Source organism: Mastomys coucha, unplaced genomic scaffold, assembly GCF_008632895.1.
Source record: "Mastomys coucha isolate ucsf_1 unplaced genomic scaffold, UCSF_Mcou_1 pScaffold21, whole genome shotgun sequence".
Classification (NCBI taxonomy): Eukaryota; Metazoa; Chordata; class Mammalia; order Rodentia; family Muridae; genus Mastomys; species Mastomys coucha.
The window spans coordinates 144165369-144181313 of record NW_022196904.1 but is presented as its reverse complement, the minus strand read 5'-3'; the positions used below and the strand labels follow the sequence as shown (position 1 = coordinate 144181313).

The 15945-nt window shown below is 36.3% G+C and overlaps 1 protein-coding gene across 12 annotated transcripts in view; it reads right to left on the bottom strand.

The window, feature by feature from the left end:
- Window positions 1-4870: 4870 nt before the first annotated feature.
- The window catches only part of LOC116103613 (olfactory receptor 5B2-like), a 58928-nt gene continuing 47853 nt past the window's right edge, over window positions 4871-15945 (bottom strand). For 8 of the 12 annotated variants that reach the window (XM_031389815.1, XM_031389822.1, XM_031389818.1 and 5 more), the window contains 3 exons: window positions 10868-10969; window positions 9920-9996; window positions 4871-5924 (listed from right to left, as the gene is read on the bottom strand). In XM_031389815.1, the coding sequence (XP_031245675.1) occupies window positions 4962-5906 (945 nt within the window). In that variant the 5' untranslated portion in view covers window positions 5907-5924; window positions 9920-9996; window positions 10868-10969 and the 3' untranslated portion in view covers window positions 4871-4961. Of the gene's footprint in view, window positions 5925-9919; window positions 9997-10867; window positions 10970-11050; window positions 11135-15945 lie in introns of those variants that run through there. The other 4 variants (XM_031389825.1, XR_004123512.1, XM_031389821.1 and 1 more) reach the window with 4 other exon arrangements.

Here is a 15945-nt window from a genome sequence, read left to right as displayed (position 1 = left end):
CTCATCAACACATGTGATACTTAGAGGTAAAAATACATGAAAATAAAAGGGGAGCATAATATATGAATAAGGGGTAAAGGAGCTAATAATGAATAATAGTGGAAGTGAATACAACCAAAATAGAGTGAAGGCATGAACTGAAATGCCATAATTATATTCAGCATTGCTTACAATTTGTAAATACTAATTAAAAAGATTTCCCCATTTATATTACCAGTTTCTTTCTTCTACATTTCTTTGGTTGATTTATATATGACTTAATATAGTTACATGGCATTTCCATTCATGAATTAGTTTCTCTGTAGCTGTGCCCACTTTTATTACATTCTCTAGTCCCCTTGGTTTACCCGACAGCCCACATACCATTTCTATGAAGTAAATCTAGCTAGCATTCTCAGTTGTTTTTATTCCTTTGTACTATATGAAAGAAGAAATGTGATAACTGTCTTTCCGAAACAGCCTTATTTCTTTCAACCTGATTGTTTATAGTGCCATGCTTTTTCCTTATAGTGTTATAATTTCTTATTTTGGGCTGCATAAAAATCTACTGTGCAAACTACCATGTTATCTTTACAGTCCTGTTATAGGATACCTAGACTGAGTCTAGAGATTGGTTTCTGAGAATGGAATGGCAAAAAACATGTGTGTTGAAGTGACACTTACTTATGCTCAGAATCATATTAAAAGCAACCTCCATGTGTCATGGGGTTATTCATAGAATTTACAATAAAGGAAACAAAAACTTTCACTTTCAAGAGAAAGGAGAGGTGGGGTTCTGTGAAGTATATTTCCTTTGCATAAATATGTCTGTGATTTAATAGAACTTTCATTCAAAAGTGAAAGTGTCTCAACACCAAGAGTAGTGCATTTCACATTGCTATACTAGATACTGATGTTTGAGAAATACGTTGTTTTGTGCCACTATTTGCTTTCTTATTTTAGCATTTTAGCTCAACCAAATTATTCTAATGTTGCCAGACTATATCATCTTATGAACAAAAACTTTCTGTTTCTCTATTATATTCAGCATTGCTTACAATTCGTAAATACTAATTAAAAAGATTTTCCCATTTATATTACCAGTTTGTTTCTTCTACATTTCTTTGGTTGATTTATATATGACTTAATATAGTTACATGGCATTTCCATTCCTGAATTAATTTCTCTATAGCTGTGCCCACTTTTATTACATTCTCTAGTAATAAAATTTTTATTAGTAATTTTTTCCCAAGAGTTGGACACTTTTTCTTCAGATATAAATTATAAGTAAAGTATAAGACTTGCAGTAACCAATCAAGGTGATATTTTTGAAGGAGAATTTGTAGGCTTAGACTTGAAGAAGTCTTTTACTTTTGCTTTCAGATTTTGGAAATACTCTCTCAATTGTGTCTGCCAATGAGCTAGCCCAGATATATAGGATAAGGTAGAGATAAAGAAAACATACCAAGACAATACCAAGATCCAACATAAAATAGTGAAACTACCTTAGCTTTCCAAGTTCAGTAGACGTCATATAATATAAAGAACCTCATGGGTGAATATAAATGTAAACAGAAGAATGTCAGTGTTCATATGATTTCATAAAATACTCAAACATTGTATTGAGCCATGATATTTTAAGGAATCTTGTTACTCAACAATAGATTACTGATTAATCATTCAGTTTTTAAATCTCCTGAGACAAAGTTAAGTCCTGACAAGCCTTTAATCCCTGTACTTAGGAGGCAAAGGCAAGTGGATCTCTGTGAGTTCAAGGGCAGTCTGCTCTACATCATGAGTTCCATGATGTAGATTTTTTGAAAATCATTTAAAGTTTTTAATTTGTCTTTATGTATAACTATTTTTTGAGGAATAACAGCTCAATCCGTAAGTGTAAAACCTAAATAATTATATGGATCTTGAGTCTGCACCTTTTTTGGGGCTATCTGTAGCTCCCTCTCATTAAAGGCAACTTGTAAATCTTTGTAACATAAAAATACATCTTGGGGAAATTTCCCTGCTATCAAAACATCATCTGTGTAATGGACAATGTATATCATTGGCTGTTTCTTTTTTATAGGTTCTATTACCTGTGCCATAAATTTTTGACATATCATAGGACTGTTTGCCATCCCCTGAGGAAGAACGGTCCATTTATATCTTTTCATAGGTTCCTTAAAATTTACAGATGGAACACTGAAAGCAAACCTCTCACAATCTTCAGGATGTAAAGGAATTGTAACGAAACAGTCCTTTAAATCTATAACAATTTTGTAAAATCCTTTTGGAATTGCCACCAGAGATGGCAATCCAGTCTGTAATGTTCCCATTATCACTATAGTTTCATTAACCTTTCTTAAATCTTGCAACAGTCTCCATTTACCTGATTTTTTTTTATCACGAATGTAGGCGTGTTCTATGGGGAATTTGATTCCCTCAGGTGTCCTGCTTCTAATTGCTCCTGCACTAGCAATGAAGCTGCTTCTAATTTTCTCTTGAGATAAAGACCACTGATCAACCCACACAGGAGTATTATCTATCCACTTGATTTTACCTGCATGGGGTACAGGTAAGACAATAGCCATTATAGAAAATGTTTCAAACCTTTATTATTAGCACAAGGCTTATGGCCTCTGTATGTTCTAATGGCCAGTTTGGACCTCTGCCTATTAGCTAGTTCATTAGGGCTACATAATACCAGCCTCATCTGTGATAACAGATCTCTCCCCCACAGAGTGACAGGGAGGTTGGGCAAAACATATGGTTGAATCTGCCCTGAGTTGCCTTTCTCATCTCTCCAGGTTAGAAGCTTAGAGCTTTGTTTTGGGTTGTTGGCATGCCCAATCCCTTGGAGGTGAGTAATGGACTCAGCCATAGGCCATGTCAGGGGCCAGCTCTGATCTCTGATGATGGTCACATCCGCCCCTGTGTCAATCTTTCAAAACATTTTCCTTCAATAGTTAGTTTAAGATTAGGTCTTTTATTCATAATAGACTGTATCTAATAAACTTCAGGAGCACCAGAACAACTCTATCCTGTCTCATTAGTAATAACCTTAGGAGACATAGGATATATAGGAACTAAGATAAGCTGAGCAATTTTTTCATAAGCAGGTACTATAATAACACCACGTGGTGAAGAAGCCATAATCTTTATTTCTCCTTGATAATTGTGATCAATAACACCTGGGTAAATCTGTAAACCATCTACAGTATCACTACCTTTGCCAATCACAAATCCCCAAGTCTCTGGAGGCAGTGGCCCATAAACTCTAATAGACAGAATCCTAATTCCCATTTCTGGGGTTATTATTGTGTGCCAGGTGGAGAATAACTCCACTCCTGTACGTCTTGGCATTGCTCTGAGGAGCTCAGGTATAGATCTTCCTGACTTGGCAGTCTCTGGGCCCCACACACTGCCTTTTGTTTCAAGAATGGGGCCCAGGGCTGGCCCCTGGACTTGTTTTTTGAACAAGTATAACCTTGAGAACCTTTCTTAAATCTTCCCTCTCTGGCCAGTGCTAGCCGAATCTCTTACCATGTGGAAATGGCCACATCCATTCCCTTCAGTTCCTTTTTTCCTTTTTATTCAGAGCTCTGTGTCTGAGGGTGTGGTCTTTTAATCCATTTCTCCCGTGTCCAAGCCCCACATTAGGCACCATCATGTAGTGTCCGACCAGCGGATCTACATGGGTCGTGGACAACTTCAAACTGGAGGATGGACCAGACCTGTGGGAATAAACAGGTCAAGAACAAAAGACAGGACGCTAAGTAAATGTATCAAAGCATGCTTTACTTGTTGTGAAATGGGTTTTTATATTCAGGCAGCTAAATGAAACCACAATATCCAAACATAGCATATGTATAACATAAATACGACAGCAGATGCACAGAGAAGCCAGTTCTCAGTGGCATCACATCCCAGGCAGTTTAAGGTGAGCAGATTTCAAAGGGGAATCTTAGCAGAAGTTAGTTAGCTGTGAGTCCATCTTTGATTTCAGGAGGAGCTGCAGTGTTTGTCTTACACCACAGGTGGCCGGCTTCAGCGCAGGGCTGTCAGTGTACTTTCAGTTTCAGAGTTCCATAGCAACATTAGGGTAGCATTGGAGGGGTAGACAACATCAATCAAGGCTACATAGTAAGACCCTGTCTCCAAAAACAAAGAACATCAAATCCAAAAGAAAAATAGTGATAAATCAGAGCACTGAAAGTTGCCCTTTCATACAAAGCAACTAGCTTTGCTATTTTTCACTGATCTATTATTAACCTTTTTAAGCCATCTGAAGTATAGTCTGCATTACTTTAAGACTTTCCTTTGTTTCTTTATATATATATTGATGGGCTTTTCTATCTTTAAAAGGATAGTAATGGTGATATATCTCAGTTGGTGAAGGACGTGTCTTACATGCAGAAAGCCCTATGTTCCATAACCAGCTAGGAGGAATAGAACATAAAACCACACCTTTGTGCTTTTGATGCCTCACACCTATAATAAATACTTAGGACAGGTAGAGGTAAAAGGATCAGAATTTCAGGGTCAATATTTGCAATATGGTGAGTTTGGCACTAGTGTGGGTTACAGGAGACTATCTCTAAAATAGATGAGGGAGAACATAGGAAGAGAAGGCTAAGTATCAACAAGAATGCCTATTTAAAGGTGTTTATTGAAATGTCTTTCCTTCTTGACAGAGATGGAAGGAAGCAGGAAATAACATACACACTCTCAGATTTGCAGTAATTCAGCTTTGTAACTTTGCATTATTAGCAACTTCCAAATGACTACCACCAAGGAGTAGTAAAACCTTTGGTATTAAGTGAAAATAATTAAGTTATTAAGAAAAGGATGTGATAGTTAAGCAAAAAAAAAAAAAAAATAGGAGAGACCAAAATAATACTTAGGTGAAATGTTTAATATTTTATCAACATATTTTTCAAAATCATCACTCAGATATTTTCAATAAAATATATAATCTATTTTTTTAATCAGGAGTTCAACAAAGCATTCATTTTCTCAACAACTTTCTTGAAAGCATTATGAACTTCTTTATTCCTTAAGCTATAGACAACTGGGTTCAACATGGGAATTACTATGGTATAGAAAACAGATGCCATTTGGTCACTGTCCATGGAATGACTAGAACTGGGTTGTAGGTACATGAAGATTACAGTTCCATAGAATATGGTGACAGCAGTGAGGTGGGATGCACAAGTAGAGATGGCCTTCTTCCGTCCTTCTGCTGAACGCATCCTCAGAATAGCAATAAATATAAATGCATAGGAGGTCAAGATAACTATAAGAGCAAAGAAGACATTGAATGAAGCTAAGATAAAGAGCACAATCTCATTCACATAGATATCAGAGCAAGAAAGATTTAGGATTGGAGGTATATCACAGAAAAAGTGATGGACCACATTAGCACAGCAGGGGAGGGAGAAGGTGAATCCAGTATGTATAGCAGACTCAAACAAACCCCAGGTGTAGCAGGCAATCACCATGCGAGCACACACTCTAGCAGTCATAGTTGTGGTATAATGTAAGGGCTTGCACACTGCAGCATGCCTGTCAAAAGCCATGACAGCAAGGAGGAAACAGTCAACACTGGCAAAAGCCACAAAGAAGAACATTTGAGCAACACACCCTCCATAGGAGATAACTTTATCCCCTGTGAGAAACACAGCCATCACTTTTGGAGTCACAGCGGAGGAGTAAACACAGTCTGCCAGAGAGAGGTGACTGAGGAAAATATACATAGGGGTGTGGAGGCGAAAGTCCAGCCAGATTAACACAATCATGCCCAGGTTACCAGTCAGTGTGATAAGATAGATGAGACTGAACGTTATGAACAGAGGGACTTGCAGCTCTGGGTTGTCAGTCAATCCCAAAAGTATAAATGTAGTCACCTGAGTGTTATTCTCCAAGTATGACATTTTGAAATTGTATTTCACCTGTAAAAGTAAATAAATAAGTAAAAGTAAATATATTGTTGCTGTATAATAATTGATGCCAGATCACTCATGTCACTCAAATTACTGTATAATTATCAGTATAATTTCACTACCAATGCAGCATTTCCAATATCATTAGACTGTCATAATCTTACTGTTTTCTTACAACATAATTTCTAGAACCTTCTGTGTGTTGTCTATTAGTTTCCACCATCACTCAGATATTCAAAATAACCACTAAGTTGTCTTCAAAGTATAAATCACATATTCTCATTTAGGATGAAATTTTGTTGCAACAATAAACTGAGTTTTAAACCTGTTATTTCAGAGTCAGATACAAAATAACTATACACTATGTTCCATGTGACTAGATATCAACAAATATATGTTTAGTCTTCCTGTCTTATTGCGTGAGAACAGTGGTGCATCACTGTCTTTTGTATGTAGCACGATAAGAAATACTATGATGAGATACTCATTTATATAGCTGGAATACATTGTAGATCTAGAGAAATGTATTCATCCTATAACTCTTCACAGATAACATTCCTCTTTAAAAGACATGCCCAAAAAGTGAATAAACACTTATTTATCACTTAAACAAATTGAGCAACCTACACTTGCTTCACCTCTTGAGGAAAGCACAGAATAAAATGAAATGCTTCTTCTTATTTATCCTTTTCATCAAACATAATAAACCAAAGAATTTAGTTAATTAACTAAAAACAAACATTGTATTTACTACTTTTTCTTCATTGCATGATTCTTGTGGATATTTTTAAAAGTTATTGAAACAATTCTGAGAGATAACATGCTGTAATTACACAGAACATAGTCTCTGGCACTGACCTGTCTGCACTTTATTCCTTATGTATCCACTTAAAAGATCATGTAACTTTGGGTAAATAACAACCTTTCTGTGCCTCAGTTTAAAATACAAATGAAAATTGTCCTTCAAAAGTATGCTTGGAGAATGTAATAAGTTGATATATTTAAATCACTAAGAATTCTGCCTCATAGCCAGGACACATTAAATTATAACTACCCTATCATTAAAAAATATTACTATTGATGGAGTAGTAATAATACATAGAATATCTTGGAGGACAAAACATCAAAAGAAACTCAACAAAAATATTTTAATCATTTTTAGAGAAACATTATGTAGAAACATTTTTAACTTAAAATGATTTTCACAAATATAAACATTATGAAATTTTACTCTGAGATGCAAATTATGACACACTATTCTTTTATTGCATGACAATATGTTGAAGGTTATAAAATTTTACTCAATAATAATCACACCATGAAAAAGCCTTCACACTTTGTATGATTTTCTTCCTTTAGCTTACTTAGAATAGTCTATCTATGCCAACTGGTACCTCTTCAATTTTCAAAATATACTTTCCTGGTCAAACTAAATAAATCTAAAAATAATGGAATATTTTTAAAATAATGTTAAAATATTTTTAAATGATGTTATTTTTTAAAATAACGATTATTAAATTTGGGCTCTTTCACTTCTCTCCACTTACAAGCCATGAGTGCATAGTATCAATGTTATATGCAAAATACCCACGAAATTCAATTTATAGTAACCACCTTTAGGGAAGCCACTCCAGCCTACAACTGAAAAGAAATTATCCCAATTCAGTCCGTAGGAAAGTTATAACACAGAAACCTTAGGTTATATACAAATATGGACACCTGTATACAGCAGGCATAAGGACGCGGTCTTGAAAGCATTATGATTTTGCCTTTTAAAATTCAGAGAGATACATATGAAGACTGCATTTTTCTCTAAAAGAAAAAAATGATGTTACAGTCCTACTCAGAAAGAGGAAGAAAATAATCTTGGGCAATTGAGGAAATGAGGAATCTGAGAGGGAGAGAGAAGATAAAGGGAAAATCAGAGCCAGTTCAGATAGAAGAGGAGATGGGGGAGGTGTACAGAGGGTCAGGAATTTGATAGAAAGTGTGTAGCAATGGGGGAGAGGGAGCTGGGGTAGCCACTAGAAAGTTCCAGATACCAGGGACTCAAGAGGTTCCGAGGACCCAACAGGGAAGACATTAGCTAAAATGTCCAACAAATGGGAGAGAGAACCTGTAGAGACTATATCCAGTCGATAGCTTATGGCCCCCAGTTGAGGGATGGGGCCTCACACCTCAAAAATATTAACCCAGAATTACTCCTGTCCAAAGGAACTGCAGGAAAAGAGAGTGAAGCAGAGACTGAAGGAAACGCTATCAAGAGACTGCGCCACTTAAGGATCCATCCCATCTGCAGATACCAAATCCAGACATTTTTGATGATGCCAAGAAGTGCTTGCTGACGGGAGCCTGGTATAGTTGCCCCCGAGAGGCTCTGCCTGAGCCTGACAAACACAGATGCTGATGCATGCAGCCAAATATCTGACTGAGCATAGGGAACGCAATGGAGAAGTTAAGGCAAGGACTGAGGAGCTGAAGGAGTTTGAAACCCTATAGAAAGAATAACATTATCAACCAACCAGATCCCCAAAGCTCTCAGGGACTAAACCACCAACCAAAGGGTACAACATGGGAGACCCATGACTCCAGCTGGATATATAGCAGAGGATTATCCGGCATCAATGGGATGGGAGTCCCTCATTCCTGTGGAGGCTTGATGACCCAACGTAGGTGAATGCTAGGGCACGGAGGATGAAGTTGGTGGGCTGGTGGAGGAGTACCCTCATAGAAGGGGAGAGGGTAAGAGATAGGGGGTTTGTAGAGGGGAAACTAGGAAGGGAATTTATAACATTTGAAATGTAAATAAAATAAACAATAAAAAATAAAATGAGCAATATTCTCCTCTGTTCCTTATACTATATTGTCTTCAGACTTTTTAATAAGCCTGTAATATATTTTTTTCTGTTTTAAATTTTGTTTCTCTCTATATATACAAACATAGAAAGGAAAATAATTATTAGACATAACAATGACATAATTCCATAATTATAGGTTAGCATGACATTGTAAAAACTGCCTGAATGTTAGAATGAGTAATTTGTATTTAAAGTTTTACATTTTCACATAATAATGTGAACATGATTTATAAATTGTTTTCAAATAGAAATAAGTGTTGCTTTGTACTTATTGGGAAATCCTTAGTATATTTATACGTTTGAGTATCTGATATATGTTTGAGAAGCCTTGGTTAAATTTTGTTTCTGACTCTGTGTCTACCACCACACACAGGGTGAATCAACTTATGAAAAAAAAAGGGTTATTGCTCAACTAAAACAGAACTTAAAGAATGATCTTCATTGAAAAATATAGCAATAAGTGCTCTGAGAGCACTATAGCAGTGAAGGCTCTTAGAGGAATGAAATAATTCATATGCATTTTATTGATATTTTGATGGGACTATATTTCTCATTAATATAATTACATTCAATATATCTCAATTCCCACTCAATATAATATTTATAATATTCTATAAAAATGTTAAAGAGTAAGAGATCACAAATTAATTCATATTATTTGCTGGAAATTAATGAAAATTTCATGAAACATAATTTAAATATTGTTATAAATATAAATTGTTATATTCAGGAGCAGGTATCTGGGAGATTGAATCCTCAGAAACAAACATTAAGTAGAGAGAGAAAACTAAAAATAGGAAAATACCATATACTTTCAAAACATGCCCCTGATGGAATCCTTCCTCTGGCAAGTCATCAGGTACTGAACATCCTCTGTGTGGAAGCACCAATTGGGAACCAAGTTTGCAAATGCCTCAACCTATGTAGGACATTTCTCATTCAAATCACCAAGACCACAAAATGTTTAATAAATGAAGCATTGTGATTTTTCCTGTATTTTAACTAAATGGCATAAACTCACAACATATTAGAAACTTGGTGATAAATAGAATCTTTGGTAAATGATTACTCTTTGACCATTCCATAGCTTGCCCTCTATTTCCACATTCTAAATAAAACACAGACAGGATTGAGCTAGAAATTTACCTTACTCTTCAAACAAAGTGAAACAGTGTCACTTGAGATCCAACTGCAAGTCTCATCCAATGAAGAAAAGGACCCTGCTGAAGAAGTTATTCTTAGTTACCATTCACAAAAACTGAAGTTCAATAGCAGCAGATGGTTAAATAGAAATTTTAAAATGTTCAACCTATCACTCAGGCCTGCTATTAGACCAACAAAGTCTGATCACTCTGTAAAGCTATGAACAACTTAAGAAAAGGTCAGCATTCTAAATACTGTCCGCACCCTTAGCTGAGGCATATAATTTTTAATGCTATGGGCCTATAATAATATGCAAGTGTATGTTTAAAAACCATTTAGCATGGAACTAAAGAGATGGCTCATGGGTTAAGAGTGTGTTTGGCTCTTGCAAAATACCTAAGTTTGGGTCTAAGTAAACTGCCTCAAGAGCCTCCCAACCATCTATAGCTCCAATTCCACTTAATCTGAACACTCTAGCCTTTGCAGGCATATATTGCTCACATATTCACACATGTACACAATTAAAGGGTAGCATAAAAAAATATTTTCTAAAAAAAAAAGCAAACCCACTGAGCACCACAACAACCTTTTACATTAAAACCGATAAATGACCACCAAAAGGCCTTTAACTGCTCCACTGAAAACTGTGTCAAATAGAGACATTTTGAGATTCTAGAGAACCATACAAGGGATGCAGGAAATATATACAGACATAACATCCTTCAGAGACTAAATGCCCAGGAGGACAAACACATCTCTCATGCGGTCTCCTACAGAATCAGCAATTAAACTGTCTGTAGAGACCTATCTCATCTTCATAGGTATTAAAATAATGTGTTAGTGTTATGTGTGGTTATTTTTTATTTTCTACATGAAATGCATATTCTTTTTTTTCTTTCTTTCTTCCTTTTTGGTTGAAAGTCTTTTATTTTTCAAGATTTCTTTTTTTACCTGCATGCTGTCAATGCCAACTGTTAAAAAGTAATCCTTGGAGCCTCATGAAAATAATTTAACTCAATTCACCCACTGTGGAAACCAGTTCTGAAGATTCCTCTAAAGAATAAAAATAAAACTATTATATAATCTATATATACCACTTCTGGGCAGATACATAAACCACCAAAGTCAGTTTACCATAGAGACACTTGAACCGCCATGATTACCACAGCACCATTCACAGTGGTCCTTATAAAATCAGCCTACCAGCCAATCAGCCGATGAATGGTAGAGGAAATGTCTCTTTTTAGTCATGAAGAATGAGATTATGTTTTCTGCAGAAAAGCAGATGAAATCAGACATCGTCTTCTGCAGAAAAGTAGATGAAATCAGACATCGTCATGTTAAGTGAATAAAATAAGTTAGCTGCCACAAGATCAAATATTTCTTGTTTTCTTCCATATGTGGAACTAAGAGGAAGCGAAAGCAAAAGGAAAGCTACAGTATACTGTAATAGGAAATAGAAGATACTTTCTTTTTTGTACAGAAAGAAAGTAACTACAAACTTTCAAATAACATTTTATGCCTTATAGTAATTAAGCTCATTAGGTTGCACAATTAGTATACAGTAATTAAAATCTATAGGGAAAATTTTCCCACACATATTTAATATTTATAATTTATATCTTTATTAAACTAAATATTAATACATGTAAAATATACATATTTATGAATTCTATATTGATGTTCCCTCTCATACACAGATTATGCTTTAACACAATTGATTCCCATGGACCATCACCGGTCCTCTCCTTATCCCCTCTCCCTATTCCCTTACTCTTCCTAGTTGTCAATTTACTTACTACTTTCAGGTTGACTTTTTTTTTTAATTCTTCTTTTTTTACAGTCCCGACTTTGTCCCCCTCTGGTTCCACCCTCTGACTGTTTCACATCCCTTACTTCCTCCCCCTGTCTTGAAGAGGATGTCCTCACCCACTAGCCCCACTCCACCAAACCTCCCCAATCTCTGAGGTCTCTAGTCTCTTGAGGGTTAGGTGCATCTTCTCTGATTGAGTCCAGACCTGGCAGTCTCCTGCTGTGTATGTGTTGGGAGCCTCATATCAGTTGGTGTATGGTGCCTGGTTGGTGGCTCAGTGTCTGAGAGATCTTATGGGGACAGTCTAGTTGAGACTTTTGGCCCTCCTACAAGGTCGCCCTCATCCTCAGATTCTTCTAGCTTTTCCCTAACTCAACCACAGGAGTCACCAGCTTCTGTTCATTGTTTGGGTGTAAATATCTGCATGTGACTCTTTCAGCTGCTTGTTGGGCCTTTCAGAGGACAGTCATGATAGGCTCCTGTCTGTAAGCACACCATAGCATCAGCAATAGTGTCAGGCCTTGGGGCCTCCCCTTGAGCTGGATCCCAATTTGTGCCTGTCACTGGACCCCCCTTTCCTCAGGCTCTTCTCCATTTTTGTCCCTGCAGTTCTTTCAGTCAGGAACAGTTCTGAGTCAGAGTTATTGACTGTGGGATGGAAACTCCATCCCTCCATTGACTTTTCAATATATCTTTCTTTTACTCTTCTGGCATAAGAGAAATTGGTATATGTGTCTTTCTGAGTATTACTTATTTCTTTCACGTAAGTTTCAGTTCTGAAAATGATATGATTTCTTTCTTTACAAACAAATAATGTATGTCTTCTGTATTTTATTTAACCATTCATTTGTTGATAGACATTTCACATTGTGGATATTATGAATAGCTCTTATAAATATGTGTATTCAGATATATTATGTATGTACTGAATATGTCACTAAATGAAATATACTCATTTATTGATAGCCTCCATAGGACCAGAAAAATAGAAAATTTCATACGGAATTTTAAAAGACCATGACTATCCAAAGCTATTCTGTGTACAAATATCAAATGAAAGCCTCAGATCCAAACAGATAAAGATTTACTATCTGTATAACACCCCTCCACTTTTGAAACAGTGAGTACATTTTTCCTGGCAGGTCTATACTCTAGCAATGAGGATTCTGGGTAAGACCATTGCTCTCTTTTCTCCACTAATTCAGCCTGAATAAGACCTTCCAGCCCTGGGAAAAGAATCCCTCAGTTGGAGAGCTTTCTGATCAGTTTGAGACTAGGTTCTTTATATTCTGCAACTAAAATGTATGGTATCCTCAGGAATATTGTTTTACTCTATAGTTATGGTGTGCAGCCAAAATTAATGGCAATACCCTTGTTAAACACACATAGGAGAAGTTGGAAGGGAAAGTTAAAAGGTGGATGATATGGCCCAGAAACATTGTATACATTTATAAAATTTATCAAAAATTTAAAAACTAATCAACAGATCAATATTGGAAACATAATATGCCTGATTTTCAGATACATTGCAGAACCACTGTAACAAAAATGTCATGGTATGGCATAAAAGTAGATCCATAGAGCAATGGAGTAGAATGGAGGATGCTGAAGTAACATAGAATATGACTGAAAAACACACCCAAAGTTTATTTCTGGCCTTTACATACAAGTGACCCTCATATAGTGGCATAGATATATACATATAAACAAACAAACATATGCAAATGAGTGAAACTACAAATTATAGTCATATTACATGCTGAAGACCAAGACCTAGCTGGCTAATTATATCCATTGTCTATAAGTATCAAGGGTGCTTTCTTTTATGTTGTATGATAAATTTCTTACCCATGTGACATTTGTTACATTTACTTTTTATTAAAAATAAATTTTTTCCTCACATAATATATACTGATTACAGTTCCTCCTTCTTGTACTCCTATCACCTCCATTCCCATACAAATCCCATCCATTTCTGTTTCTCTTTAGAAAACTAACAGGTTTCTAATGGATAATAAAGTATTTTATAGCTCCTTTGTCAAATATCAAGTGACCATGGGTATGAGGGTTCATTTCTGGGTCTTTGATTCTATCCCATTGATCTTCCTGTCTCTGAACCAATACTATAAAGTTTTATCACTAATGCTCTGTAATACAGCTTGAATACAGCTTGTAATACAGTCAGGGATGGTGATTCCCCCAGAATTTCTTTTATTGTTGATAATACTTTTCACTATCTTGGGTTTTTTGTTATTCCAAATTAATTTGTAAATTGCTCTTTCTAACTCTATGAAGAATTGAGTCTGAATTTTGATGGAGATTGCATTGAATCTATAGATTGCTTTCAGCAAGATGGCCATTTTTACTATATTAAATCCTGCCAATCCATGAGCATGGGATCTTCCATCTTCTGAGATCTTCTTCCATTTCTTTCCTCAGAGACTTGAAGTTCTTGTCAGACAGATATTTCACTTGCTTGGTTAGAGTTACACCAAGGTATATAATATAACTTGTGACTATTTTGAAGGGTTTCATTTCCCTAATTTCTTTCTCAGCCTGTTTATCCTTTGAGTATAGGAAAGCTACTGATTTATTTGAGTTAATAAAAAGACAGCATTTTCAATAAATGGTGCTGGTTCAACTGGAGGTCAGCATGTACAAGAATGCAAATTGATCCATTCTTATCTCCTTGTACAAAGGTCAAGTCCAAGTTGATCAAGGACCTCCATATAAAACCAGATACACTAAAACTAATAGAGGAGAAAAGTGGGAAGAGTCTCAAACACATGGACATGGGGGAAATGTACCTGAACAGAACACCAATGACTTATGCTCTAAGAACATGAACGGACAAATGGGACCTCATAAAATTGCAAAGCTTCTATAAGGCAAAGGACACTGTCAATAGGACAAAACAGCTACCAAGAGATTGGGGAAAGATCTTTACTAATTCTACATCCAATAGAGAGCTAATATTCAATATATACAAAGAACTCGAGAAGTTAGACTCCAGAGAAATAAATAACCCTATTTTAAAATGAGGTACAGAGCTAAGCAAAGAATTCTCAACTGAGGAATGTGGAATGGCTGAGAAGCACCTAAAAAATTGTTCAACATCCCTAGTCATCAGGGAAATGCAAATCAAAATGACCCTGAGATTCCACCTCACTCCAATCAAAATGACTAAGATCAAAAATTCAAGTGACAGCAGATATTGGTGAGGATGTAGACAAAGAGGAACATTCCTCCATTGCTGGTGGGACTGTAAGCTGGTAAAACCACTTTGGAAATCAGTCTGGTGTTTCCTGAGAAAATTGGAAATAGTTCTACCTGATGACCCACTATAACACTCCTGGGCATATACCCCCAAAAATGTTTCAACATATAACAAGGACACATGGTCCACTATGTTCATAGTATCCTTATTCATAATAGCCAGAAGCTGGAAGTAACCCAGATGTCCTTCAACAGAGGAATAGATACAGAAAATGTGGTTCATATACACAATGGAGTACTATGCAGCAATTAAAAACAATGACTTTATAAAATTCACAAGCAAATGGATGGAACTAGAAAATATCATCCTGAGTAAATTAACCCACACACAGAAAGAACACACATGGTATGTATTCACTAATAAGTTGATACTAACCCAAAAGCTCACAATGCCTATGATACAACATACAGACCATATGGAGTGTAGAAGGAAGGAAGATCAGAGGGTAAATGCTCCAGTCCTGTACTGAGATGGGAACAGTATGATTGTGGGAGATGGAGAAAGAGGGGGACATGAGAGGAGTAAAGGAGGAGGAAATAAGAGTGGCAGTATAAGAATCTGGAGGAGAAGGGAGAGAAGTACTGAGGGTCAAGAAATTGAATAAAAATAGATAGCAGGGGGGATGAGGATCATGGGATAGCCACTGGGAGGTCCCAGGAACCAAAGAAATCTGAGACTTCAAGGTCCCAATGGGAATGACTTTAGCTGTAATGCCAGAGAAGTGGGAGATAGGACCTGTGGAGACCACCTCCAGTAGATAGGCATGGCCCCTGTGTCGAGTGATGGAGCCACCCACCCATCTCTAAGGTTTTTTAACCATGAAATGTTACTGTCCAAAGGAATAACAGAAACAAAATATGGAACAGAGAATGAAGGAAGGGCCAAACAGGGAACTGCCCCACCTGGGGATACATCACGTCTACAGACACCAAACTCAAC